At 32.2% G+C, this 27032-nt stretch overlaps 2 protein-coding genes and 1 long non-coding RNA gene across 9 annotated transcripts in view; 1 reads left to right on the forward strand and 2 right to left on the reverse strand.

Annotated features, from left to right (window-relative positions):
• The window catches only part of LOC123706971 (cAMP-specific 3',5'-cyclic phosphodiesterase, isoforms N/G), a 273282-nt gene that overhangs the window by 94951 nt on the left and 151299 nt on the right, over positions 1–27032 (reverse strand). For 3 of the 6 annotated variants that reach the window (XM_045656666.1, XM_045656665.1, XM_045656664.1), the window contains exon 1: positions 13655–14370. The exons of the other annotated variants lie outside the window; for them this stretch is intronic. In XM_045656666.1, the coding sequence (XP_045512622.1) occupies positions 13655–14370 (716 nt within the window). Of the gene's footprint in view, positions 1–13654; positions 14371–27032 lie in introns of those variants that run through there. 6 annotated transcript variants of the gene reach the window in all.
• Positions 14415–15779, reverse strand: LOC123706973. 2 transcript variants are annotated; one of them, XM_045656675.1, is made up of 3 exons: positions 15624–15779; positions 14672–15036; positions 14415–14533 (listed from the first exon to the last, which is right to left on the reverse strand). In XM_045656675.1, the coding sequence occupies exon 2, from the start codon at positions 15019–15021 to the stop codon at positions 14677–14679; it is 345 nt and encodes a 114-aa protein (XP_045512631.1). In that variant the 5' UTR covers positions 15022–15036; positions 15624–15779; the 3' UTR covers positions 14415–14533; positions 14672–14676. The 2 variants fall into 2 exon arrangements, with proteins under 2 accessions (XP_045512631.1, XP_045512632.1); XM_045656676.1 differs by having other exon boundaries at positions 15536–15709.
• On the forward strand, positions 16599–17520 carry LOC123706974. The gene is made up of 2 exons (XR_006753449.1): positions 16599–16939; positions 17269–17520. It is a non-coding gene; the product is annotated as an uncharacterized LOC123706974 (long non-coding RNA).

Raw genomic sequence — 27032 nt, forward strand, 5'->3', positions numbered from 1 at the left:
ATATAAAACAAGACGACTTAGGATACTTCACGAATGTAAGACAGCGTGGTAAGAGTCATGTTAAAATTATTTTTGAATTGTTTATGAAACGGTTATTGAAAAAAGTAGAATATTTAATCACCCATAATGGTAATGCCCATTTCTCCTGATAAATTATACCAATAAATTAACAAAGCAATTACTTGTTTTTGTTTTTTACCGCTTTGATGGTTTACCTAGCCCCTGGCGATGAATAGAACACATTACCAGTTAATTAATAAATTTCATTATATGTATTATATTAATAATGGTAAATCGATACTAACAATCTTAGATTCTGATTTCTAAGAGAAAAGTTCCGAATATATCAGGATTTTTTTCAGAATAAAAAGGGTTTAGAATATCCGTTCGTTTCATACTTTGCAAGCCATTTAATATATAGTTATATAGTGGTATAATCACTATGAATAATATATTGTCTGTCGGTACCACAAGAAACGGTTTAGTGGTCGTTGATACAAAATTTCAATTAACAATACATATTAAACCAAAAGTATACCATACCCAAATATTCTTGATTCAACTCAATAAGACGAAAAAAGTCACATAATTGTCAGTCGTAGGGTTAAAGCTTCAATGAATACAGTAACAATAGAATAGTTTAGATTGATAATTTATATAAATTAATATTTCACACCAGCCCACTGAAGTATTTCCGAACCAATTCGACTGAGGGTCCTTCGAGGAAAGAGCGTACCAATTCTTAAACAAATTTTTCATGAAAAAAAACACGAACAAATAAAATTGAAATAGGCAAGCCGCGAGCCAAATGCACAGCAAAAAGGTTATGTTTCCGGCAGCGCTAATAATATGATATATAGCGTATAATAATGTCCGGAACGTACAGTCTCTCCCAGCAAGTATGCGCTTTCCGGCTCGTTTTTAATTAAGCTTAAACCAAATTTGATTATAGCTAAATCTCTACGAAGTTCTAATAAATATGATCGTAATAAAGTGAAGGTGTATCATTCCTTTAAACTAAAGGAATTCTAAACCACTCTAATTAATGACAAGGCGGCCTGGAAGTTCCAGTGGTTTATGACGACCTCAGCATTTGGAAACAGCGCTTCAAGACGTCGTCGTATTGCAACAATAAACAAAACAATTGCTTATTGTCTAATATCTATAGAAAAAATAAACTTAAATAAGTTCGAACATTTAGTTACAATGATGTTAAAGTATTGTTACTTACGCTCGAAGAATTCTTACAAGAAGTATTTTCTCGGGTCAACTTACCTGAAAAGAAAATCATTATTATTGTATCAAACTGTATAAGTACATCTTTATGCGAGCTTTAAAAGACTACTTATACTAAAGTTAAAACTTATACTATATTTATACTATAGTTAAAGTGCTTATCTTAATATATATTATTCTACTGAACGTGTTAATGAACTCAAGCTTGGTTCGGCTGGACCGACTTGAATGAATTTTGTATGCATTTGGGATGCCCTGGATGATTTAGATTCACAAATCAGCCCGAAAAATGGCGCTGCCGTCGGTATCTGGGTTATTTAGTTACAGCAAACAAATAGCTGGTATATATAAATCGCGTGTGTATGTGTTCGTAATTAAAAGAGCTGGACAAATTTTGATGAAATATTTTGTTTGTTCAAATGGAGTCGAGAATGATTTACATTATTAGATTTTTTGAATGTAAGACGTGTATACAGAACAACGTCTGTCGGATCTACTAGTATTAAATATTTAGGACATGCCCTTGTTCTCACGATATTTCACCGTACGAACGAGTGAGAGATGCGTGGATAGACAGAAAGTCTATTGTTGCAAAGACGGTAATCGAATCTATGACCTAAGGCATGAGAATTGCACACGGCTTATTTACAACTTACAGCTTTGCCATGGCTTTTCACAGATTTGCTGTTAAATTGGTATAAAAACCAATTAATGAATTTAATTACGACCTTAATGTGTAAAGTAAAGAGATTTAAGGATACCTTAGGGAATAGAGAGTGAAGGATGTGAAATCGAAAAACTTTTTTCATAGTTTATTAGTGTCACCAAAATAGCTACGTAACGATTTTGTGTGACTATTTATCTTAAATTTGCTTTTCCTTCGTTCTTCTGTGCCCTCGGTGATAATAACTCTGGTTTTATATTATTTGGTTTAAGGTAAAGTGTATATATATTCTAGTTGTTTATCATTTTAATGTATATAACAGTTATATGTATACCAATAGCGCTACAAACTTTGAGGTCTGGTCCTCAAAATTTTGTATCCGTTCTCATTTCTAATCAATAGGCAAGTAGGTGGTCAATCTGTTGTGCCTTGTCACACACTGTCGACTTTTTGGGTCTAAGGTAATCCGGTTTCCTCACGATTTCCTTCAATTCCATTAGTGCACATCCAGGGATTGAACCTACGACCCCGGGAATGAGATTCGCACGTTAAAACGACTAGGCCAACACTGCTTTGTGGTAGTTTAATACTTAGCTAACATTTGTACATTAATATATGATGATAGGAGATTGTTAACAAGTTGTTAGTGTTTGCGTCTTGTTCCCACGAGAATGTAAGTGCGTGCGCCTATTTCACCATCCCACCTGCTGATGTCATGTGGAAACTGGTGTGATAGTTATTAGCAGCTCCTTGCAAACGTTGTGTAATACAAAAAAAATGGCGATTAAAAAGAATGGCGGAGTGTTTATCGCCAGTTCTTCTCTTCCGTTCTACGCCCTTGATTTGAGAACTGGCAGTAAATGTAAAATTAGAAGCATTTAATGTATACTTCTTTTTTTTACGTTTCCCTTGTCAACAACTAATAATAATTTGTTTATGTAATAGGAGGCAAACGGGCAGAAGTCTCATCTGATGTTATTTGATACCGCCCACCCAAGGACACTCACATCGCCAGAAGGCTCGCAAGAGCGTTGCCGGCCTTTTAAGATTTGGTACGCTGTTTTCTTGAAGGACCCTAAGTTGAATTGGTGCGGAAATACTTAAGCGAGCAGATTCCACATATCGGTGGTGCGCGGCAAAAACTGCCTTAGAAACTGTGATTAGGATGGTATTTGAAAATGCACTAGGATAGCGTGTATAATTCATTAATATATTTTAATTATTAAAACCTTTTATAACGTCATTAAACCAAATTGATAAAAGAAATGCAACTAAACCAAAAAAATGTATTAAAAAACGTGTTATGTTCAAAACGTTTTTTACCAAAACCTGACCACAGACGTCAAAACAAATAACGACAGTGCGTGATGTTGCCAGTTTATGATTTAATTTCGCAGCCACGATTATACTAACAAAGGTCATAATTTAAATTGCCAAGTATAACCACGAACGACAAATAAGATTTTTATGATAATATTAATGGGACTGCTTTATTTCTATATTTAGTTTTCTTTTACGTATTTCTTTATAGAACAGGGGTTAAACGCGCCTACGTGACACCCAAAAAGTTCAGTCATCGCAGCTCATAGACATACATTTTAGTAGGTGCGTAGTCATACTTCATAATATTTCTTTGAACACTTGGAGGTCGTACCTTCAGGGAAGATCCCCAAAGGGAGTCGATTCCACAGTTTGCTAGTTCGCAAAAGAACGTGTCTCGTAAAGCGGACTGTAAAAGATTTCCAGCCAATACGGATGCTGATGACATTTTGAATTCATACAGCTCGTTCGGTGTTGAAACGAGGCAAGAGGGATCAACCCATACGCAACTTTTAAAAACTCTACCCATAGTACACTGAGTAGAATACGTATTGATAATTCATTGATAAAATTCAGTCATTCAGTAATGTCACTCGGGAATACTCTTTTACTAGCGCTTTTTCAAAATCAATTCATTAAAAGAAGTAATTATGTAATTATTATTATTAATACACAGATATCAACGATTAATATGTTATTTTTTAATCTACTATTGCGACGAAATAACTCATATCCATGATTAAAAAATCTTCAATCCAGGATTTAGTGGCCGCCATGATTTTTGTCTTTGTCAAGTTTGACTTAGAGGAGACTATATATCTGCTGATACATAAAGATAAATGTTGTCATTTAAAATCGTATGAATTTGCAAATTACATAAATGATAATAAAAAATACCTGACCTCTTCTTCTTTTTAAATAGCAGACAAAAGTAGCATTAATATTGCTAACAATAGAAACTGGAAATGAATGAAGCCTGGCAATGGCTACCTTTAATTGATTTCCAATAATTAAACTGGCAGCAGATATACCAGAAAAATCGGAAACTATAGCTCAAGAACTGCACCCGTGACTCACTTTGACCGATGTTATTAATATATGTTTGATTTGATTTCTAGGAAACTATTTCAGCTTGAAACAACGAATATTTATTTTTATCGGGTGTCCTATTAGAAGGTTCTCGAACATCTAAAAAACCTAGAGCTATCGACGACCAATTCCGAGCGGCTTGATCACATGGCAATACGTGAGTGATGGAATCACTCTGCATCTTCTACCGCATTTACATGGAGAGTGTTCAAAGGATTTGTTCGGATTAATACAAGCATTTGAGTTTCATCATCGGCCGTCGAGGCAGAATACGAAATTTCACCAATCACCTCGATGTCCGTTGTTCCACAACTGAGCTTTTTTAAAGGCAGTTTTTTGCTACGCACCATCACTATGTGGAACCAGCTGCCCACTGAAGTATTTCCGAACCAATTCGACTTAGGGTCATTCAAGAAAAGAGCAGACAAAATCTAAAAAGGCAGGCAACGCACTCGCCCTTTGGCATTGAGGGTGTCCATATAGGACACTCCTATGGGGGCGGCGATCTCATCTAACATCACATAAGATGTTGCATGTTAGATGTTCTGCCCGTTTGTCCCCAGTACTATACAAAAATGATATAATAACATAACTCAATATCACTGATATTGTAAGCAAATAATTTTAATTAATGTTACAGCTAACAAAATAGTGTTTGATAATAAATTAACTTTCAGTATTCAGACAGTGTTATCCCGAAATTCACTTTCTTAATTAAAATAGCTCGTACAATCGTAACGTAAAAATATATCCGAATATATACTTATTGTCACATAGCTTTTACACATTTAAAGAAAACACTTTTTTATCGGATTACAGCTATTTATTATAAACTTATAATTATTTTACATAATTTTAAATTTTTCCGACATTTCGCGTGCTTTTCAGAATGCGTGGTCACGGTGATATATTAATAATTTATACATAGCTTTAATCTGGCAAAAAAGTGTTTTCTTTAAATATATCATACGTCTTAAAATAAATTTAAAATGAAGGTGTTCATCTTACCAAGTATTCTTAGAACTGGTTCGATTTTGACCTCATTTCCTATTTCAATGCTGAAAAGTTTTCTTTTCACCTCATTTTTAAGATTTTGTGTAAATGCCCTTATTGTGAGAAATTGTCATGACGTTTCTGGGTTTTCCCCATATTTTATCTTCGCCCTTGTGTTTTGGTTATATGTGAAGATAATATATTTTTAAAATAGCTTTTAATGGTCAATTTTTTTTAATATTAAATCGATTTTCATAAAAGGAGTTGTTGAATGCTTTGTATTAATAAAATAAAGTACTTTTTACAGAAGATTTTGATCATAGTAGTTACATGTTTTTCCTGTTATCAAATGGATAAATGTATTTCCTTATATATATATGTAAACTTAAACGTAAATGTGCCTAAAGAGTATGTATCGGCACTGAAAATCGTATTATATACATAAATCTCTATGTCTACAGTCACAATGTTTGTTCCCATACTCGCTAAACGGCTCGACCGATTGTTATGATTTTTTTATGAATATTCAGTAAGTCTGATATTCTGCTACTATTTATTTTTAAACCCCTACGTGTAAGGGGTAGGGGTAATTTTATAAAAAAAACATTTTTTTAATTTTTTTATTATTTTTTTATGATACAGCATACATAAATACATACAACCCTAAATTGTCACCCCTATACGATCAACCCCTATTTTTATTATTGTAGATAGGTTATTTTTATTGAACTAAAAAAATGTTTCCTGGAAATAATATACATGGCAAAACGATCTTTGCCTGGTCAGATAGTAACTTATATAACTTTAAATGTACTATATTTTATATACTTTTATTTATAATCTTATATGAGGGATTAAGATTGGATCTCAGGTGAAGCAGTACTTAATTGAATGTTCATAATAAGGTCAATTTTGTCCATTTATTTATTTTATTAAAGTTAAACACATAGTAATAAATCTGCGGTATACGTTACAAACTCTTTTATCTTAAATGTATGACAATTTAGATAAACATAAATATTACAAAAAAAATATAGTTCATAACATTAGGAGATACGTCGACGCGTAAGTACGATACGATTTTGACCCACTGGACTCAGAGTTATGGTAAATCTCCACTCTAAATCCTTTACACCGTACTAAGTGTACTGTGGATATTATTGACAGAGACTAGATTTATCGCAGCTATTTAGATATATTAATGTAATTTTATTTAGTTAATAAATAATAATAATATTACCAATGTAGCCGGAGCGTATCCCACGAGACGCGTAACACGAATGAGTATGATTTTAATTTATGTATCTTTTTAGTAAAAATGTTAGAGATAGAAAGAAAAACAAAGGCAGGAGAGTATAGACTATAATAAAATGAAAAAAAAAACATATTTAATAATGGATATGGAACTCGATATAATTTATTATGGCCAATAAAATGATAATTTTATATTTTACTACTACTATTAACAATAACAATCAGTCTTCTGTGCCTGAAACTAGTCATTGAGTAGTCCTTTGTATGATCAAGTGTACAATATGCATATACAAAGAAAGAATTCGTTAAGTCGCAGTCGTGATTCAAACGCTCGGCCTGAGGGTTGAGAGGCGCACACTTAGGCAGTCCTTGTTAACTCAATTTCCAATAGTCGAGTTTATAAATCTCTCTAGAATAAACTGAATTTTTCTCCTTTCAAATACATTTTTGAGAGCGGCTATAAAATATTGATTTTTCAACGTTGCCTGCGGTATACCGCTGGCTGAAGCGTAAGAGGCTTTTTCGCAAAAGATTTGACGGGCTTGTGTATTTTGCTAGTTCAATCCATATTTGTGCTACAGTCGGTATAGAATGTTTGTACAAAAAAATATAAACGATTTTAAAACAAATGGTGACTTTCACCAGTATAATGCTCGAAAAAGAACTAATCTAAGCGACGACCAACCAGGCTCAAGAAGATTATATGGATTATACTTCTTATATGGAAATTGTATTTGTTTTACAACTCCCGAGCGAAATCAGAGAATTGTGACTGAATAAATTCAAAACTCTCGTTAAACGTAAATTAATCAATAAAGGTTTTTAAAGTTTTGATTATTAAAACGATCGTAATCCTTATAATTGATTTTCTCCAGTTAAAATAGTATATGACTATGCGATTAAAAAGTGTGGCGGAGAGTTTCTTGCCCGCTCTACGCCTTTGACTTGCGAAATGGTAAATGTAAATTTAAAATTAATTTAACATCTTTTCTGTTGACATTCATAAGTTTCTCGTTTACCTTTATGAATAAATTTATCTTGAGTTAGAGCTTATAAATTTAAAATGTTAATAATCTGTATCAGTATAATCTGTATATAATAACGTTGACTGCGCATTTTCTATCATGAGTGTTGCCACACTGTATGGAAAGAAACGTTACATTATATAGCTAATTTCGATGTTTATGGGGGTTTAACATTAAATCTCGGAATATTACACGGAGTTTACTCTAGAATTGAAATAAATTCTTATATGAACCCAACAGCTTCCTCAGTGCTATGTTGCACTTAGCTAAGTTATACCTAGCCCAGGCAAACGTTCTGTTACAAATGGAAATTAATTTTTTTTAATAAAGTTATTCAAAATGAGCACCTTTGGATTTTATACAGGCCTTTAATCTGTTTGGCCATGAATCTATGGATGTACGCACTGTTTCCAAGGGAAATTTCGCCATTTCTAGCTCCAAAGATTTTTTAAGAAACTCAATATTGCCGTGTGGTTTAGAGCAGGCCATGTCATCTACAACTGAACATAATTTGAAGTCTAAAGGGTTGAGGTCTGGGCTAGAGAAGGCCAGTCTTCAGCTCGTATGAGTCCGGAACGTTGGTTTCAAGCCAGGCTTGGGTAGTTCGTGCCTTGTGACCAGGTGCAGAATCCTGCTGTAAAGTCCACGGTATATTTTTAAAAAGATGTATTTTTGAGAGGTTTCACAACGTGATCATAGACTATATCTTTATACAGTTTGACTGAAGATTTCACTCCTTTTTCATAAAGTTTTAGTTATGTGACTCCTGGATAAGACACGCATCACCCAACCATCACTGACGTAGGAGTATAACCACGTTATATATTTCCAACCACTTGAGCAGCTTCTTTAGAACTGTGAGCGTACACTTCATCAATTTGCTTATTTTAGTGTCCTTCAATCGTGAAAATGTTTTCATCGGAAAAGAAAATATTTCTGTGCTTTTCACCTGCATATCGCGACAACTCGACAGCAGATCGCTCCACTCTCTTTAATTGTAAATATTAAGTTAGGGCATGTCCTGTATATCGACGATAAGCACCAAGGTTCAGGTCTTGTTTTATAAAACGCGACGTAGTCCGAACGGGAATTTTTCTTTTCTCGCGATAATATTTATTGGTTCCTACTGGGGTTTCGACTAACTCTGGCTTTAACAGCATTAACAGCCTGACACCAACCTTTTGAAGTGTATGTAGATATCCATACCCATCCTTGTGCAAGGCGATCACTGCAATACTTTTTTCTTTAACACCCATTCTAAATTGTTATTTGATAATGAACACGAAAAAATATGTGAAATGGCGCAAATCTAAATAAATTTTTAAAATAATATACTTGTTCCAAATTCAAAATAAAAAGTTCAAAAAAAGAAAGGTTTTTATGTAACAGTATTTATGTCCAGACTAGTTATATACAATGTTCATTTAATACTATCTAAATATTTTCATGGCTTGATTGTATATATTTTAATATAACATTGTCAATTTACAGATTAATGAAAAAACATCAGTTCTAGAAACTGGCAAATAAATCACAATTCACATTTAGTCTTGCCAAAAATAAATCTGCTCCGACATACATTGTTTTACCGGGTTTTATGAGCTGTGAATAATATGAACTATCTATAAGATGTTCTTCACGCCTGAAAATAATCACGCTTTCATATAAATTTTAAGGCAGTATTTGCATATTAAAATATTCGAATCTCACTGCTGCATAAATTTTTGTATGCTTAGATCACATTTTCTCGTACACCTGTATACATACGTTTCAGGTGATAAAATATTATGTTAGCGTTCATTCAGCTGTTTAAAAATAATAGAAAATTCGTGCAATTATCTTAAATCCTTGAATTTTTTATAATGTTATTAATATAATTTAGTTTTATTGTTGCTCACCAATTTACTTTGCATTATCGATACATTGATATCAAGGCATACGCCCAAGATAATGAAAATAAAATTATAAATCAGTGGCGCTACCACCTTTTAGGTCTGGGCCTTAGATTTATGTTTCATGATCATTTGTCAATCTAAAAGACAAGTAGGTGATCAGCCTCCTGTGCCTGGCATACCCCGTCGAATTTTTGGGGTTAAGAGAAGCCGGTTTCACGAGATTTCTTTCACCGTTCGAGCGAATGTTAAATGCGCAAATAGAATAGACAAGGCCACGAGGCCAACACTGCTCAAGATTTCATTTAATTGTTCAAAATTTAATTTAAAAAAATAGGGAATTAAACAATTATTACTTACCAAAATATTTAAAAAGGACAATAAACTTATGTATAAAAAACATAAATCCCTAGCGAGCCTAATTAATGCCATTTTTTCAACAATTACATTATCAATGGCTATGAAACTATATAAAATTGTGACCCTTTAAACGTGTTTTTCCCGTGAGTCATGCTTATTTCTACCCATCATTAGGTAAACTCATGCAAACTAATGGTTTTGTATAAATGATTAGGTTAACTTTATGGTAAAATATTCTTGTCTGTCAGCCAAAATATTTTTTTGTTAATAATATTTTAAAAATCTGTTGTTTTCCGTTGTATACAAAGATACTTAATTTATTATAAAGCATATTCTATTGTTTTTAAAATAATTAGATCACTTTCAAATATGTTGACTAAACAAACCTTCAGAATATACTAGTTGCAGTTAAAGTTTGCAATATCAAAATTTGCTCACTACGAGATTTTTTATGTAATAGGAGGCAAACGGGCAGAAGGCTCACCCGATGTTAAGTGATACCGCCATGGACACTCACATTGGCAAAAGGGTTATAAGTATGTTGCTGGCCTTTTAAGAATTGGGACGCATAGCTTTTACACATTGAAAGAAAACACTTTCACCGTGACCACGCACGCTGTAAAGCACGCGAAACATCGGGAAAAAATTAAATTTAAAATTATGTCAAATAATTATAAGTTTCAGTATAAGTATAAGTTTATACATAGCTCCAATCTGGTAAAAAATGTTTTCTTTCAAAGCCTAGATTATTGTCCCTAATTCATTTCATTAATTAAATTTCACACGCCATTAATACGTATTAATATATCTTGCATTATAAAACATATGTAATAAAATTAAATGGTCTAATGATTAGGCCGTAAATATTATCATAAACTTTACGTGTTATCCTATTAAATTGTTTAACTTTACATAAAACGGATTATCAGTGATAAGTTATAAATAACCACATGTTCTTTATTCAATTGGTATCAACAAGTACTCGAGAGTTATCAGCAAAATTGATAAAACGTAACATTGTTATCTAATGATGGATAAATATCCGTGCTCATTCGTATATACACGATTTTTGAATAGCTATATAACTCTATTTCAAAATATAAATGATAAATAAATGGCGCTACAACCTTTTTAGGTCTGAGCCTCAGATTTTTGTATCTGTTTCATGATAATTTATTAATCGAATAGGCAAGTAGGTGATCAGTCTACTGTGCCTGCTACACACGCTGTCGACTTTTTGGGTCTAAGGCCAGCCGGTTTCCTCACGATGTTTTCCTTCACCATTCGAGCCAATGTTAAATGCGCATATAGTAAGAAAATCCATTGGTGCACAGCCGGGGATCGAACCTATGACCTCAGGGATGAGAGTCGCACGATAAAGCCACTAGGCACTGCTCTAATTCTATTTCAAACGGGAAGTTTATATATATCACATATAAGTAATTGATGCTGGTAATAAATTTAAATAATTGATGTCTACATATAATTCATTGGTCACATTTTGGTCTGCATAGCTTATGTGTTTGACATATGTCGTTTTTTGGATCGGTTTCCTGACCTTAACGCCTTTCTTCATCGTTTTAGCAACACAATGTAATGGGCATAGACATCCATTGACGGGGTTGGATGCACGACCTTGCAAATCGCTCCACAACTGAGCGTTTTTTAAGGCAATTTTTGATGCGTCATGAAGTATTTCCGAATAAAAGGCCGTCAAAGCACTCGCAAGCCCTCTGGCATTGAGTGTTCATGGGCTGTATCACTCAGGTGAGCCTCCTGGCCATTTGTTTTATTCATAAAAAAATAATCATTTTTTAGGAAAATTTGTAAAACAAACAAAATATATTTTATGTTTTTCTTTTCTCGCTTCAGGCTGTTGCTTATTTTAAATTTGCATTTTACCATAATTTATTAAATTTTATTCATATCTTGGCAGGCAAGTACTGTTATTTTAAAATTACCCTTGAAATCGTTTTAAATCAAATACCAAGCGTAATGTGTTTATTTTAACGTCTAAAATCGATTGTGTATTAAAGTCTAAAGTTATTTAACATTATTAAAAAAAAATTGTTGGTCATATAAGTCCATATTACAGTTTTAATAACCCTACAGGTAATATTAATATGCTGAAAAGTTTACCGAATAAAAACATAGAAGTAAAGAAAAATTATTTTATTAACAGGAACTGAATTGTTTTTAAAAATTTCATAGCTGCTACAAGCCTTCAAGCCTTCACTCAGAACACAAATAATAAAGGCTTGTTCTTTATATTGACCTCCATACACCATATACGGTTTTATTAGAGTAACATCAATAATTTGTCGTAAACAAACATGTAACACGTTTTGTGATGATTGTGATGGACCGATATGTAAGTGTGATAAAAAGAAATTGATAATATATATCGCTTGCCCCGTGGAACAAAGTCGTTAAAGCAAAATCTCTTTGTTCAGGAAAAATGAAACGAGGTATTATTAGTAGGATACTAACTACATGATATATCCAATTATAGGTATCATAAACAATGTTGTTATGTATTTAGTGTAAATAGTTAAAAAATAACTAAATTTATATAACCGTAATTCATCTAATTGTTTCACTGTGTAAACATAATTACAGACGACAACTTTTTGACGTAAGTATAGAACGTAACAATCTATATTTTGTGAAACAGGGATATATTATTACTACTCTTTATACATTTTTTAACTGTCGCATTAATTTTTAAGATTTTTATTTATGATAATGATTGTTGCGATCAATTTCAAGGGAGACTAACTAACATTGTTCACAAAATAATTTCCATAGAATAAAGACGAATGTTTTTTTTATAGTTTTTTAAGTTTTGAAAAAAATTACAGTTATAGTATATCACCCAAGGAAGTCAAAAATAAGAAAACATTAAAATAGTCGTAATATTGCTTTAACACTTTGTTGCAAGCGATAGTTAGTAGTAGTAGTATAGAGATAAAGATATTGAAAATATTCAACTTGTAAACACAAGCTACCGTACCGGCTACCCGTTTAAAATATTTAAATTGTTTGAAGGCAAAAGTCATGTCATGTATTGAATGCAATTTCGATCTAGTTTTCTCAGCATCCGTAGCGTTGATTTGCAAAATTGAAATCTGGAATCGCTATCACTATTGGAAATTACGTACCGGCGCTGAATTAATACCTTAATTATTATATAACTAAACTCTTCCGTTCTACGCCCTTGATTTGAGAACTGGCAGTAAATGTAAAATTAGAAGCATTTAAGGAGAATTTTTTTTAACGTTCATAAGTGTACATTGTTTTACCTTATAATATGAATAAATGATTTTTGGCTTTCACTTTGACTTTTGCAGAGCTAAGGTTCCTGACACTATTGCTAAAAGTTGCTATGTCACATCGATCCAAAGTCCTGTGTATAACTGATATTATTATAGTATACTTATATATATATTATTGAATTGATTAGTGCTTCGACCTATATCAGAATGACTACGAGTAATAAGTACAAATATTCCTTGGCGGTTTAACAGGAAGTTTAAACTTTGAACTTAGAACTTACCTAATGTTCTTAGCAGCCTTTAAACCTTAATAGTCATTTCCTATAACAACTTGTACTGTTAATCGGTAGAATATACTCTTAATTACCTTGGTATAAGTCTTTAGCTACTGAAATTATAATTAATCAAAATCACTTACGATGTTATGTTCGTGGATATAATTAATGCAGATTAGTTCCTATAATAATAAGCGTAAGGCATTGAATTACCAATAATATTTGTGCTGTTTAAATAATATTACGTCTACTAAATAATAAGAAGTAGCACCTTTCAAAGAAAACTTCTGAGCCATCTGAATCGCTGCGAGGCAATATTAGTTTGGGTAGCACCATTCCTTTTTTTCGCCTGCCCCGAATACCCGGAGGCGTCGGCCATTGTAGTTCACTGGTTGCCATCGGGCTATGTGGGCTTAAAATAGTAAGTCGCCTCTCAGGCGGGGGCAAGCTGAGCTGTTGTAAGGCGCGCCGCTCCGTACTTGCAAACAATCCTCGCCTTTTTTCCGCGTTCCCCATATCCTCCCCAGAGAGAGCCCGGCGTGCTGGCGCACCTCTCGTTTCGCGAACATCTCTTTCACTAGCTGTAAGAAATGAGCTGCGATGTACGCGAACAGACGTACACGAGCTGGAAGGGCGCGCCGGCGACGAATCTTTACTTGGACGGAGACTCTCCATTGATCGTGCAGTTTCTACACGCGCAGCTGCCAAATACTGACCACTTGTTATTGTTGTCTGCGCTACCTCACATTCCTCCTGACTAGAACTAGAAGTACCACTTCGCGAGAATGTGCTGGTTTTAGACACAAAGCTTCTATCACTAAACTGTGCCGCTGATATGCTAGACGTGTTCGCATCGGTTGACTCAGCAGACGCCTGCTGCAGAACGACACCTTCCTCTAAAGAAGAATGAACGACTCGAGTGTTAAGCGAACTAAAAGCCGCGAGCTTTGGTCGCCAACCCTTCCTCTCATCTTCATCTTCCTCCATTTCTACGAATTTCCTAACTACACGGTCACCACACTAATACACCATTTAAGATTTGATACATTTATTGATTAAAAACTTATAACAAATTTAGAACATAGAATAAGGAACACTGTACACAGTCTTTATCACTCCACAAGAGCACCTCACTTCATTCAAACGGCACCTGTAACAAAAGGCAGGCGATATAAGTATCAATTCAATCAAATTAAAAATTTCGTAAAAAAAAAATTCAACTCGAACTACGATTGGTTATTATAAACACGCTTACGCGAGTGTCAACATAAATGCTTATTACCCTTACATGAGTTAATTGGCTGATTTAGAATCAAGCGCGAGTTGGCCCGCCTCATTCGCACACTCCGTCAGGGCCTGAAGTTGTTCCGCATTTAAACCGGATGCCTTCACCCTCACATCTGCACTTTTTGAATGTTCTTTGCTCTCGCTACTCGATTCAACACTCTTTGTTGTTTTATTTCCAAACTGATCGATGAATGTTTCTTCCTCGTACTCTTCTTCGTAGCTCTCTTGGTATGACTCTCGGAATTCCTGACGAGCTTGTATGCTAACGGTTCCTGTTGTTTTTTTCTCTTGAATCATTTGATCCATGGTCTGTTTGACCAGTTGTTGGCCAGCTTCCAAATGCTCAGACATTGTTATGTAGGTTATCTAAAATTGTTAAATATTTTTTAGTTTTAAATAACTCGTTTGTCATGTAAAACTGTCAAAATTAATGTTGGAATTATGGATCGAAAATTTAAAACAACTAAACGATGGTTCATTAGGATTGTATATTGATATAAAGAAATTGCGCCATTGGGATTGTTGCCAATTCCGTTTTGCAATATTGATTTGTTTGATGTGTACAAAAATATTAACTTTACGAGGTATGTTCTATACAGCGTTCCCGAAAAGTTTTTATTCTCTAAATAATGTAGTGTTTGTCTTTTGTTCATCGATGTTCTAGAAAAGCCCGGGAACGTTTCGTTTACAATACAGTAAAGAACCTTGAAGAAACTTCGCAATTGTTCTTAAGTTTCCTCTACGGTAATTACACTCAAATATTTGAAACAACTTGTTAGCCATTGTTAAAGTTATTGAATAGCCATAAAATACGATTTGCATAACGGCGTATCAAAATGGGAAAACGATTTTCGTTTTGGCTTACTTTCAATCACGTTTCAAAGCGGAATTTCACAGAAAATAACATGAGTTTAATTTTTCAAAAAAGGAATTTGAAACTGAACTACAACTACCTGCTTCTAGTTTCACTAAAACACTTTTGAATTTTTTGATAGAACTTATTCAATGGAAAGCTCGCGTCGAACTGAAGAATCGTTTCGTCTTTGTTTCCCGTTGAAACTTTGCGTAGGCGTCGTAACGTCCAGTCTGCGTCCGCGCCGAAATAACTACATGCGCTGGCAAATTAGCTGAATCATGTAATTAATTCCGATTTTGACAATTACAATTATGAACGATACGAGGAAATTGCAACTATATTTTCGAAGTGATTGGGATATCGTTGGCGGTTCGCCGTGGTATACAGCCAAGATTTATCTTCATAGAGGTATACATTTTTAAGTAGTAGGCGGGGTCTAACCTTTACAAGCAAATGCGGATATAACGAGTGTAACTTTATACAGACCTCTCAGCATCGTGATCGTGACAGCTTATACTGTTTATTGTACACTTACCTCCCTTTTATACCGTTTAATATATATAAAATAAAATTATTTATATATAACTTATATGGCTTTTGTTTATATAGGATATATAATATGTGAATTTATTAATTTGTTTAAAAAATTGTCTTGTTTTATGTTGTGTTTAGTATGAGATTTTTTCTAGACAGACTAGATATACTAAATTTATTTTTTACTCAAGACCCAGGAGCTGGAAACTTATCATTTTATATTCAGATACTTTTTTCATTTTAATGTTTAATAGCCACTCGTATCTATATCGATCATATTATCGAATGAATCGTACCATCATTAAAAAATCTCGACTTTTTATTTTATTTTTGTATATAATAAATTTGTAAGCATAAAAAGCTACGAGAGGCAATGACGGGCCAGTGATAAACAAATATGATTGGCAATGATTCATGTGAGTCACTCTATGATTCCTTCTTAAAGGAATTCGATAGTCATGTACGTCATTTCGCTAGCAAAAATATATGAATGTACATACAAATATAGCACATCTTGTATATCACTGTCAGACTGAGATGGTATGAGTGCCAGAAAAGATAGCGAACCTGTATTTGTTTTTGTTCTTTTGTCTTGTTATGTGATACCGCTCATGGTCACTCAATGCCAGAGGGCTCGCGAGTGCGTTGCCGGCCTTTTATTCGGAAATACTTCATTACTCAGCAAAAACTGCCTTAAAAATCGCTAAGTTGTGGAGCGATTTGCAAGGTCGTGCATCCAACCCCGTCAATGGATTTTTCTATGCCCATTACATTGTGTTGCTAAAACGATGAAGAAAGACGTTAAGACCTCTTTTATTGAAGGACCCTAAGTCGAATTGGTTCGAAAGTACTTCAGTAGGCACCTGGTTCCACATAGTGGTAATGCGCACAAAAACTCCCTTAATAACGCTTAGTTGTACATAAATTAAAATAGATAATCTGCCAAAATTTATTTTCAGATTTGCATTATAATATGATGTATATTTTAAAATGCAAATTATATATATTTATTAATTATATATATTATAATTGCTCTATATTTGTGTGTTAATAAATATATTTCCATGCTCTTCAGGAAACCAACTGATTGTATAGATATTTATACGTCCCAATTTTTATATATATTTATTATATATATTTTATATTTGGATAATGTATTTAGTAGTTACATTCCCTATATTAGTATTATAATAGTTTCTCGTATACAGATTCACAGATGGACTTTTAATACAAGTATGAAGTAGAAGTGACCCTAAGAAGATATAGAAGCATCAGGACGCGAATGGAGAAGAAAAGCCATGAATAGAGAAATTTAGAAAAAGCTAGAGGAGATCTATACCCGTAAAGGGGTGACAATAAATAGTACGTAGAAGTGAGGAAATTTATATAAAAAATGTTTACAACAAATCAAAACTGTATATTCAACATTTGTATTTGGAAATAAACGGTCTTTATTAGTATTATTAATTTCTAAAATAAGACACAGAGCTTTAGCTTCAAAAATTCCTATAAAATACTTATTCGTCTTAACAATAGTCATAAAACAATATGGTACCTCCATATTGTTAAGTAATGTAATTAAGGTCATAGAAAATACTACTATATGGCTAGTTTTAGTGGCGAGAGCTTTTTGAAAGCTTACTGCAATCCGTATATTGACAAAGGCGAGAGTACTGTTACGGTTGAATATAGCTGTAACGACGTAGCTGTGCATTCACTGAAACGTTCAATAACGATATCTCGTTGGTACGTGCGTTTAAGGGCGTTACTGGCTTAACGCTCTAAATCACAAAATTCAAACATTGTATTAACGTAAAATTACGTATAGTGGTTAATTTATTAACATTCGATTATATCGATGTTTAGATTATAATAGAAATTAATATTTATTTATTGTTGAATTAATACTAAGTAACTAGTAAATTATTCGTTTAATTTCAAACATCCATTTTGTGTATACAATTCTGAAAACATATAAGTGAAGTATAATGGGACTTTTAATATATTAAAGCCTTCAAAGGCTTTAAAAATCCTTAGCAATATAAAATTGCTGGAGATTGTCCTTTATAACTAAATCGATCGGAATTTAAGCTGAATGGTGCTCGGCGAAGCTATCAGATTGACGGAATAATTTGATTGTGTATTATTAATTCAATTTTAAATTAACTTTACTATCTATAATGAAGTATAGCAGTAATTTTAATGATACATATATTTATATCATATTACTATTATCACGGAAGACGACATCAGACAATGGCAGGAGTGACGTGGAACAGAGTAGCCCATGAAAGATAGGAATGGAAAAGGTTGAGGGAGGCCTTCGCCGACTGGCAAATAGATCATCAATCAAGCAAGATCCAAATATTAGAATAGTTTTCTTTTAACCTTTTAATATCTAGTTTAATATAATGATCTATGTTTATGTGTGTATCTAAGTCAATCTGAATAAAATGCTATATTTATACTATTATTACGTTATGCTATATTATATGTAATGTACATAACATTTTTATTATACATTATTTAGTGTTAACCGTAACTTAAAGATTATTTTCCTAAGAGTTTTTTTTTAATTTGCATCATTTTAAAACAATAAGGTATTTAAAATTAAATTCTCAAGCCTGTCAACGTTGATTACCTATTTGATACATCCGCTCCAGAAATGTCTCGATACCAATATCTCAAAAATGCTTGAACTGACGTAAATTGGTATATTCCCCTTGTTGAAAAATCCTTAATTAAAAACATATGCATATACTATTAGTTTTGAAAAATAGCACAAAGCTTGAAAGCATAACTGGATCATTATAATGAAATATCATCCAATTATATCACACACATATGAGCCCAACATTCTCTTTTTATTTAAATAAGTGTAAATAGTGAATTTAGTCGACATGAAAAATTAAAACACCAACGAGATATTAAACCTTTCGAGGACACGTATCTGTTTTAGTAATGCATATTTTTATAGGTTATAGGGTAGGTAATTGACTAAAAGAAGATAATACTCTTGAGTATATGATTAGTACAGTTGTGTACTACATAGCTACACGTGTGTTTGAAATATTAATGAGACAGCTATGTTAAAGTTCGCTAACCGAGTATTTGCCTTGATGCAAGTCATATTGCGGTGTTAATATCAATTTATTTAAACAATAACTGTATATAATATTTTATTTATGTTTTTGTGACAAAATTAAAATTCACCTATTCAAGTTAATGTTCATTCTTTCGTTTTGACGTTAGGACATAGCGTCAAACGTGCATTCAATTAAATGAAACTTTAGAACTGACATATTTTGTCGAGAATAAAATCTATTACCCTTAGTTTTCAGGAAACTGCAGTTTTTTCTTCTTTTGGTATCTTTAAAGTCTTGCTTACGTTGAAATTAAGAAGAATCCACAATTCCAACTAAGAACCTGTTAAATTTCTAGTCTCAATAGTTTGCTGATGAATTCAAGAAAATATATGTAATTTATATTCCAAGTTTGTTTAAATGTTATTTATTTTTGTGCCGATTAAATGTATTTAAATTTTTGCATACCTATCAGTGATATTAAAAGACTATTTATTTGTATATATTTTTTTACTACCATATGAATGGATTACCATTTATTGATACTACGATATAATCCTAACCTAATATTTACATAACCATAAAAATGAAATAAATAGAATACTAAAATTTTAATATTATTATTTAATAATATTTCTACGAAAATTATTAACAAACTTTCTAAAAGGTTGAATCAAACATCACTTTAACGAACATTAGTTTTCTTTTTGTGTTATTGTTTTGTCAGTAAAGTGTTTCTGGAGTCAACATTTTCCGCATGCAAATATGTCTAACATTTATTACAATTTATAAGTAGACCTATTGAATAAAAATCTGATATTTTTCTAAGAAGAAAAATCCGAAAGTATATCTACGAAAACCCCTAGAGTACCATCATCAAGATAGGTATTATGTAGAAACTCTAAACACGGGTAAATATAGATAATATAGCTGCGAAACAGGCCACTATTTTAATTTATTGAAATGAAATTTCAGAAAGTATTAGTGAAAATAAAATATAATTCTCAGGTTTCTATTAAAAAAGTTGAAATTGCAACAAAGCATTATTGTTGAAGCGAGAAACGCGATGCACTTCGTTCGTAAAAATACAATTTCTGAATATCCCTGCTCGGTGCTCAGTATTATTCACTTAGAATATTGTTGGACCCATACAAGTCTGCTTATATTAGAACTTTAGCGCGAGAATTTGTGAGAAACATTGCATACGTGTTTTATACAATAAAGTCGATTTTGTTAGAGTTTTCAATCATTTTTTTAATACTATGTTTTAAGTGTATACATAGAGAGGATTAATAGATAGCAAAAGATTTTCTGTGGTTTTTGTAAAGGTGGCTAAATTATATTATAGATTTATAATATTGTTTGTTGAAATTTAAACATGTATGGGCTGTAAATAAATGACGTATTCAAGATCACTTTTGGCAGTTGCAAAGGGAGTCCGGTATTGAGGTTGTTTACCTAAAATATATGTTGTCTCACGAACATCGAATGGCAGACTTCTAAGTTAAAGCCATCTGCGTCTATTACGTCACAGAACTGATGACACGTAGGGAACCTTTTAGTTTTTTTTATATATTTTTTTATTAATTAATAACACTCCTGTCCCCTGCCATATTGTCCAGGGACTTTTTATACCAATTATAATTAATTTTACTAGTTCGCGAATGGCAGGCTACGCGTTGCGAAATACGCCCCGGCTGCATCGGTAATATTTTTATTTACAATATACCTTTTAGTTAGTTAAAATAGAAGTTATAAAGGTTAAAAGTTAAAATGCCAATCATGATATATTCAAAAACAATGCATGAATTATTTACGACTTGATTTGTCATTTTTTTCATTCATTTCGTTTTGTTTAGATGAACATTTATTTTATTCACAATTGCACCAGCTGAAATTTTACACTGCAATATTTAATCCAAATTTATGAAGCCTGTTCAGAACTTCGGGCTAATAAATGAGATACCTCACTCACCTGGCCATTTTGCCTCGTGATTTATGTAAGTTATCTGACCTTTGGTTAACCTTTAACACCTTAGAAATTGTAGGTTGTGGTGCATCGTTATGAGGCACGCAATACACTTCCGTCACCTTGATGAGTATCAGCTAAGCTTATTAGGTCAAGTTCTAAATATACTGTCGGAAATAAATATAAACTTATTTTCCTCGGAGAATTTGAAGAAATACCGGATGTCGAGACTCGGTTACATTTTCATTAAATATCACCGTTACATATACAAATTTCTAAATAAATTTATTCGGCTGAAAAATTTTAAACAATCATATACTTAGAAAATATATACGCCATGGGAAGAGATAAGGTGTGACGCTGGTAGACTACTGCTGTTAATGTAAACGTTGTATAAAACAAAAACTAGGCGATTAAAAAGAGTTGCGAAGAGTTTAATGCCAGTTCTTCTCTTTCTTTGTACGCCCTTGATTTGAGAACTGGCAGTAAATGTAAATTAGAAGCATTTAATATACATTTCTTATACGTTCATAAGTGTACATTGTGTACCTATATGCATAAATGATTTTGAATTTTGAATGTAACAGAATTCGTTTCATGATTTATTTTTAAAGTGAAACTTCTTTATCGGCGTTGTAATAATATTAACCGTCATATTTTTCTGTTACGTGCCATCTTCTTCTTGTCCCTACCACGGTTGATTTGAAACCATTAATAACAAAAATATATAATAACGATAACAATGATAGTAATAGTTCTATTACAATTAATGAAATTCTGTAATAATCTTAGTAGCAATAAGGTAAAATGAATTAATTGTATTATTTGTCATGCCTATGATAATAAAAGCCTTTTGTTAAACTTTATCTAGTTTAACTTTATTTAACTAATTTCTGTAAAGTTGCATATAGCATTTCATTTTTCGAAAAATAAGGTCATAAAGAAGTTTCTCATTTTTATTTTTATTTTGAGTGACTAAGATAAAATAATAGTTAACTAATAATTGAATTTTAAAATATATTTTTTAAATTAAATACACTTAAACAAATGAACTTATTTGGTTCGGATTTTGATAGACCTTCGAACTAAGATGTAATATATACAATGCTTATAACCTTTATTTATATAAAGGCCGAAGACATTTACGTCAAATCAAAGGTCAAATTTGCCCTTTTATAACGTCAAATCTAAATAGCTATTATACATGAAATAGAACTAGAAGTTTCAAGGAGAAATATGGCGTGTCGAACATAATTTAGAACTTAGACGGATGATGGAACTAGTAAAAGAGATTTGCGATATTCCTTGTGTTCATTACTGCTGACACGCAGTTTGTTTATATGATAAATGGTAGTGATTGTCTAAATATTAGATAGGGGTCTGAGGTCAGATATAGGCCTCACGTATAAAAAAATTTGTAAAGCTTTTTCGATAATTTTGAATGAAAGTTTAGTTAATTATTTAGTTTAATTATTAGTTCTCCAGAGCATTATTTCCAGCTTGCCATATATTTTATTCTAAATTATTTGACAAAAGTCTACAAAATATAAGGCATCTTCGCATAGGTCTTTAATCAACAGTAGACAATATTGATCATAATTATTTGATTTGACAGGAAAGCATATTAATTAATAAACTTATTCACTAGGAATTTTGCATTAAATCTTAATGGAAAAGACCGGACACTTTTAATTAAATTCTCAAGATTAAAAGTTTCTCAATCCGATGCAGAGACTTTCCTGTTTTCTTATCAGCTTTGTAATATAATTTGATTGTTAAGTTTTATAAATACGTTAAGTACGTGAGATATACAATTAACATGTTATTATGTTAAATTTTATTTTCGCAGTAGTTAAACAACTATATAGACATTTTTCTACCCACTAACAAAATAGATGTTTGAGTCAAATCTGGGGCTTCATACAAATATAATAAATATTCAAACAATATTGAACGGTTGCATCCAGTTACATTTTAACAAGCTTTTTTCAAATAAGCTTTCCCCGATTGATATTCGAACATAAAAAAGGCAAAGTTCATGCGATAAAAGTGACATTGATTAATTGGTTCAAATTACTATTCGCCTATCAAGATAGAGCGTGAATAATGTACAAATAATTAATTACGATAGTGATCTACAAGGAAAATGTATGACGAAGAAATGATAGGCACAGATATATACAGATATAATACACTTGTTAATCAATTATTATAAGTAATTGTAATAGGCGTTGTAAAAAGAAATACAATTTATAATAATGTATTCTGAAATCTGAAATGCATTTGGAAATACTTTACACATCGAAATTCATGACATTCTTAAACTTTAAAATGTAATATATTTTTTACTTTTATGATTAAAAAGTTACTTTAAGTGTATGATTTAAAATGTACTTATTTATTTTGTTAGGGTAGTGTTAGCCTGGTGGTTTTGCTTGCGACTCTTATCCCAGAGTGGTTTCTACATTTTTTCTAGGTGCGTATTTAACATTCGCTCGAACGGTGGAATAAAATAAGGTGAGGAATCTGGCTTGCCTAAGATCCAAAGCTCGCCTATTATTTTGATAACTGATCACTAAACAGATATCTGATAAAATTTGTTGCGCCACTGATATATTTATTTTTAAAAACTATTAAATTTTGATTTAAATGTATTAAATCTTGCCGGAAACTTGTAATCGAGCATATATTTATTCGTCAATAACAATAAAATGTTTTCTTACGACAGCATAATCTGTGTTCTTTTAAGTATACCATTTTCTAAGTTAGAAAACACTTATTAAACAAAATTTATAAATTTAATTTGGAATTTTTGTTTGACGAGTGTTCGCTTTATATTATATTAGTGACCTCAAACCTTTTTACATCGTCGTACTAATGAGAGGTCCTATTAAATGGTTGCATGAATTTAGGGAAAATTAAATCCCATAATGAAACTATAATTAATTAGGAAGGATATTGTTATGTTGAAAAATAGTGTAAGTTGACCTGTATTGATAGAAGTGAAGTTCTTAATGTATTATAATATAGTTATAGTCTCGAATTTGAAAATGATTTATTATTTATTTATTTTATTTATTTATTTATTTACACTTCGTTACACTACAAAATAAAAATAAAAATTAACATAATTAAATCAAAAGGAGGGCAACTGGCGGCCTTATCGCTTACGAGCGATCTCTTCCAGGCAACCACTGTGAGTAAAGAAAACAATAAATGTATTAAATAAGATAGGCAAGTAGTGCAAAATACATGTAATACACAGTTATTAAACAAAACTAAACAGGAATAAAATATTAAAGATACATTAAAGAGTAAAAAGACACATAAATCACGATAATTTAAGATAAGTCTCACGTCAGTTAGTAGTTAGTAAGAAAGTTCGGGATACGATGTGGACAGGTAATGTTTGTACAGAAGAAATTTAAAGGAAGATAAAGAAGGAGCTAAGCGAATAGGGACGGGAAGTGAATTCCATAGCCTAACTGCGGAGACCTTAAAGGAATCGCCAAGAAAGGAGGAGTTATGAGATGGGATTTCAAGGGTATAATTTTCGGAAGAGCGTAAGCTATAGTTATGGGCTCCCAAAAAATTGAAATCATTTTTGAGATAGGAAGGAGTTTTTGGGTTGAACAGGATGGAATATAGGAGATGAAGAACATGAGCATCGCGTCGCTGACGAATTGGCAACCAGCCTAGCCGCTTACGGAACGCAGAGATATGATCGTACTTTCTTAGACCGAATATAAATCTGATACAGAAATTTTGGAGACGATCCAGTCTATTTAGCAATTCCTCGTTAAGATCGGAGGAGCAGGAATCGGCGTAGTCCAGTAAAGGCAGGAGGAGAGATTGCGCCAGTGAGGTTTTGGTACTAAAGGGAAGAAAATTACTAAGACGTCGAAGGATACTGGAGGCACCGTATAATTTTCGGCTAACTTCTTTAACATGCTGCTCCCAGGATAAATTTTGATCAAATAAAACCCCCAAATTTTTTACTGTACGGCTAAAATTTAAAATTACACCATCGATATGGATAGGGGATATCCTGGCCCAATCAATTCTCGTCGTGAAATAGGGGCTGCCAATAATTAATACCTTACTCTTTTTGGGATTGATTAGAAGACCAAATTTTTTACTCCAGTCAACTATCTTTGCCTATATTATATACTAACTTGAATATTTTAAATTATTCAAAGGGTCAAAATAGATTATATTTCAGCAAACATTGAACTATAGTGTAGACCCTTCATTAAATCTCGTCACTGAATTGATATCTTGACTTATGCGATCATTTATTTAAAAATAGTTACTTATACAATAATTACTGTATCAATTAATTATTTAAGATTAAACGCCGCCTTAAAATTAAACAAAACAAATTAGTCTAATGATCGGCTGTTTTCAAATTATTATGTTATAATAAATGTAAAGTACATAATAGAACTGTCTTACGGGATTTATATTATATAGTCTCGCTGTAAATAAATAAAATAAAATCCCAAAACGGAACAGAAAACAACAGGGGTGTGAATTTAAAACGAGACATGCAGTAGCGTACAGTTTGAATGTGATTCGTAAACATCATCTCTGTACTCTACTCTAAAACACGGCGCATAGACACGCAACATGACACTATAAAGCACATGATTTTATTTTTATTTGTATATTCTCACCACCCGGGACATGTAATGATTACACTTGTCGCTTACTTTCGCCACATTTATACTATTGGGCCTGCTTCGCTAAATCGATCTATTGTATAAAAGCCCAAATTGAATCTAATTCTTTCATGTGATCATAACCACATAAAAACTGAAAGGATCAGCGAGTCCGAACGAAGAACGATATCCATTTATTTATTTCGTAATCTACAGCAACCAAAAAATATATATAATAACAAACAAATGCACTAAAAATATAGCCAAAGATGGAATACATAATAATTGACAAAAAGGTTCTAACATATATATAAAATTTGACTGTGATGTGTGATGGTGTAAAAGTGAGGGTATGTATGTGACAATGTGTATGTCACGATGCAGTGATTTTGCGCTATTGATATTCTTAATTAAACTCATTTGAACCATATTACGTGATGGCTTAAACAAGTCAAAGCCTATTGGAGTTTTAGAATTCAATTGTCAAGAAAACGTTGACAATTTCTTCTACTTACTTCTGAAAACATTATTATGCAAAGTAGTTTTTGATATCTTATGTAAACACACTTCATGTTAAATAAATACAAGCTCCACAATAGAATTCAGGACACAAGTCCGATGTGAGGAAGTCGTAAAACAAAACTTTCTGGACATAGCTATTTTTCCTACATTAGTATCTAACGATTAGTAAAATGGATAAAGCATGGTAATATTCTTTAGATAGTGTAATGTATTGGACGTGCAATTTCTAACTGGTTGAAATTAATAATAATTATTATAGAATTTCAACCACGAGTTGGAAAAAGGAAAAGAGGAAGACAGAGAGATGGGAAGACGATGTTAGGAAGAGGAGGCAAAACTTGGACATGAAGAGCTAACATTGGCAAACAATGGAAGCAGCTGGAAGAGGCCTGTGTCATAACGTTTATATTTAGGTTATATAACCTTTGTCAGCAATAAAGGTTTAATAATAATAACAATAATGTACGTGAAGGATATAGCTATGATTCTACGCTTATTTTAATCAATCTATAATCTAATAAATCATAAATAAATCAATAATAATAAAATAAATAATATAATAAATCTTACGCTATTTATAAATTTTGATTTCAAAAATTGTTAACTGTGTTAATTGTTATTTAGATTTAGAAAAAGGATCTAAACATTGTATACACTGCTCAGTAGCTCTGCTTAGTAGCTCGCATTATTTCTTATATGATTTCATTACAGTCTATCTAAGCAAAGTTTTTAAATTA

Source organism: Pieris brassicae, chromosome 3 (assembly GCF_905147105.1).
Source record: "Pieris brassicae chromosome 3, ilPieBrab1.1, whole genome shotgun sequence".
Classification (NCBI taxonomy): domain Eukaryota; kingdom Metazoa; phylum Arthropoda; class Insecta; order Lepidoptera; family Pieridae; genus Pieris; species Pieris brassicae.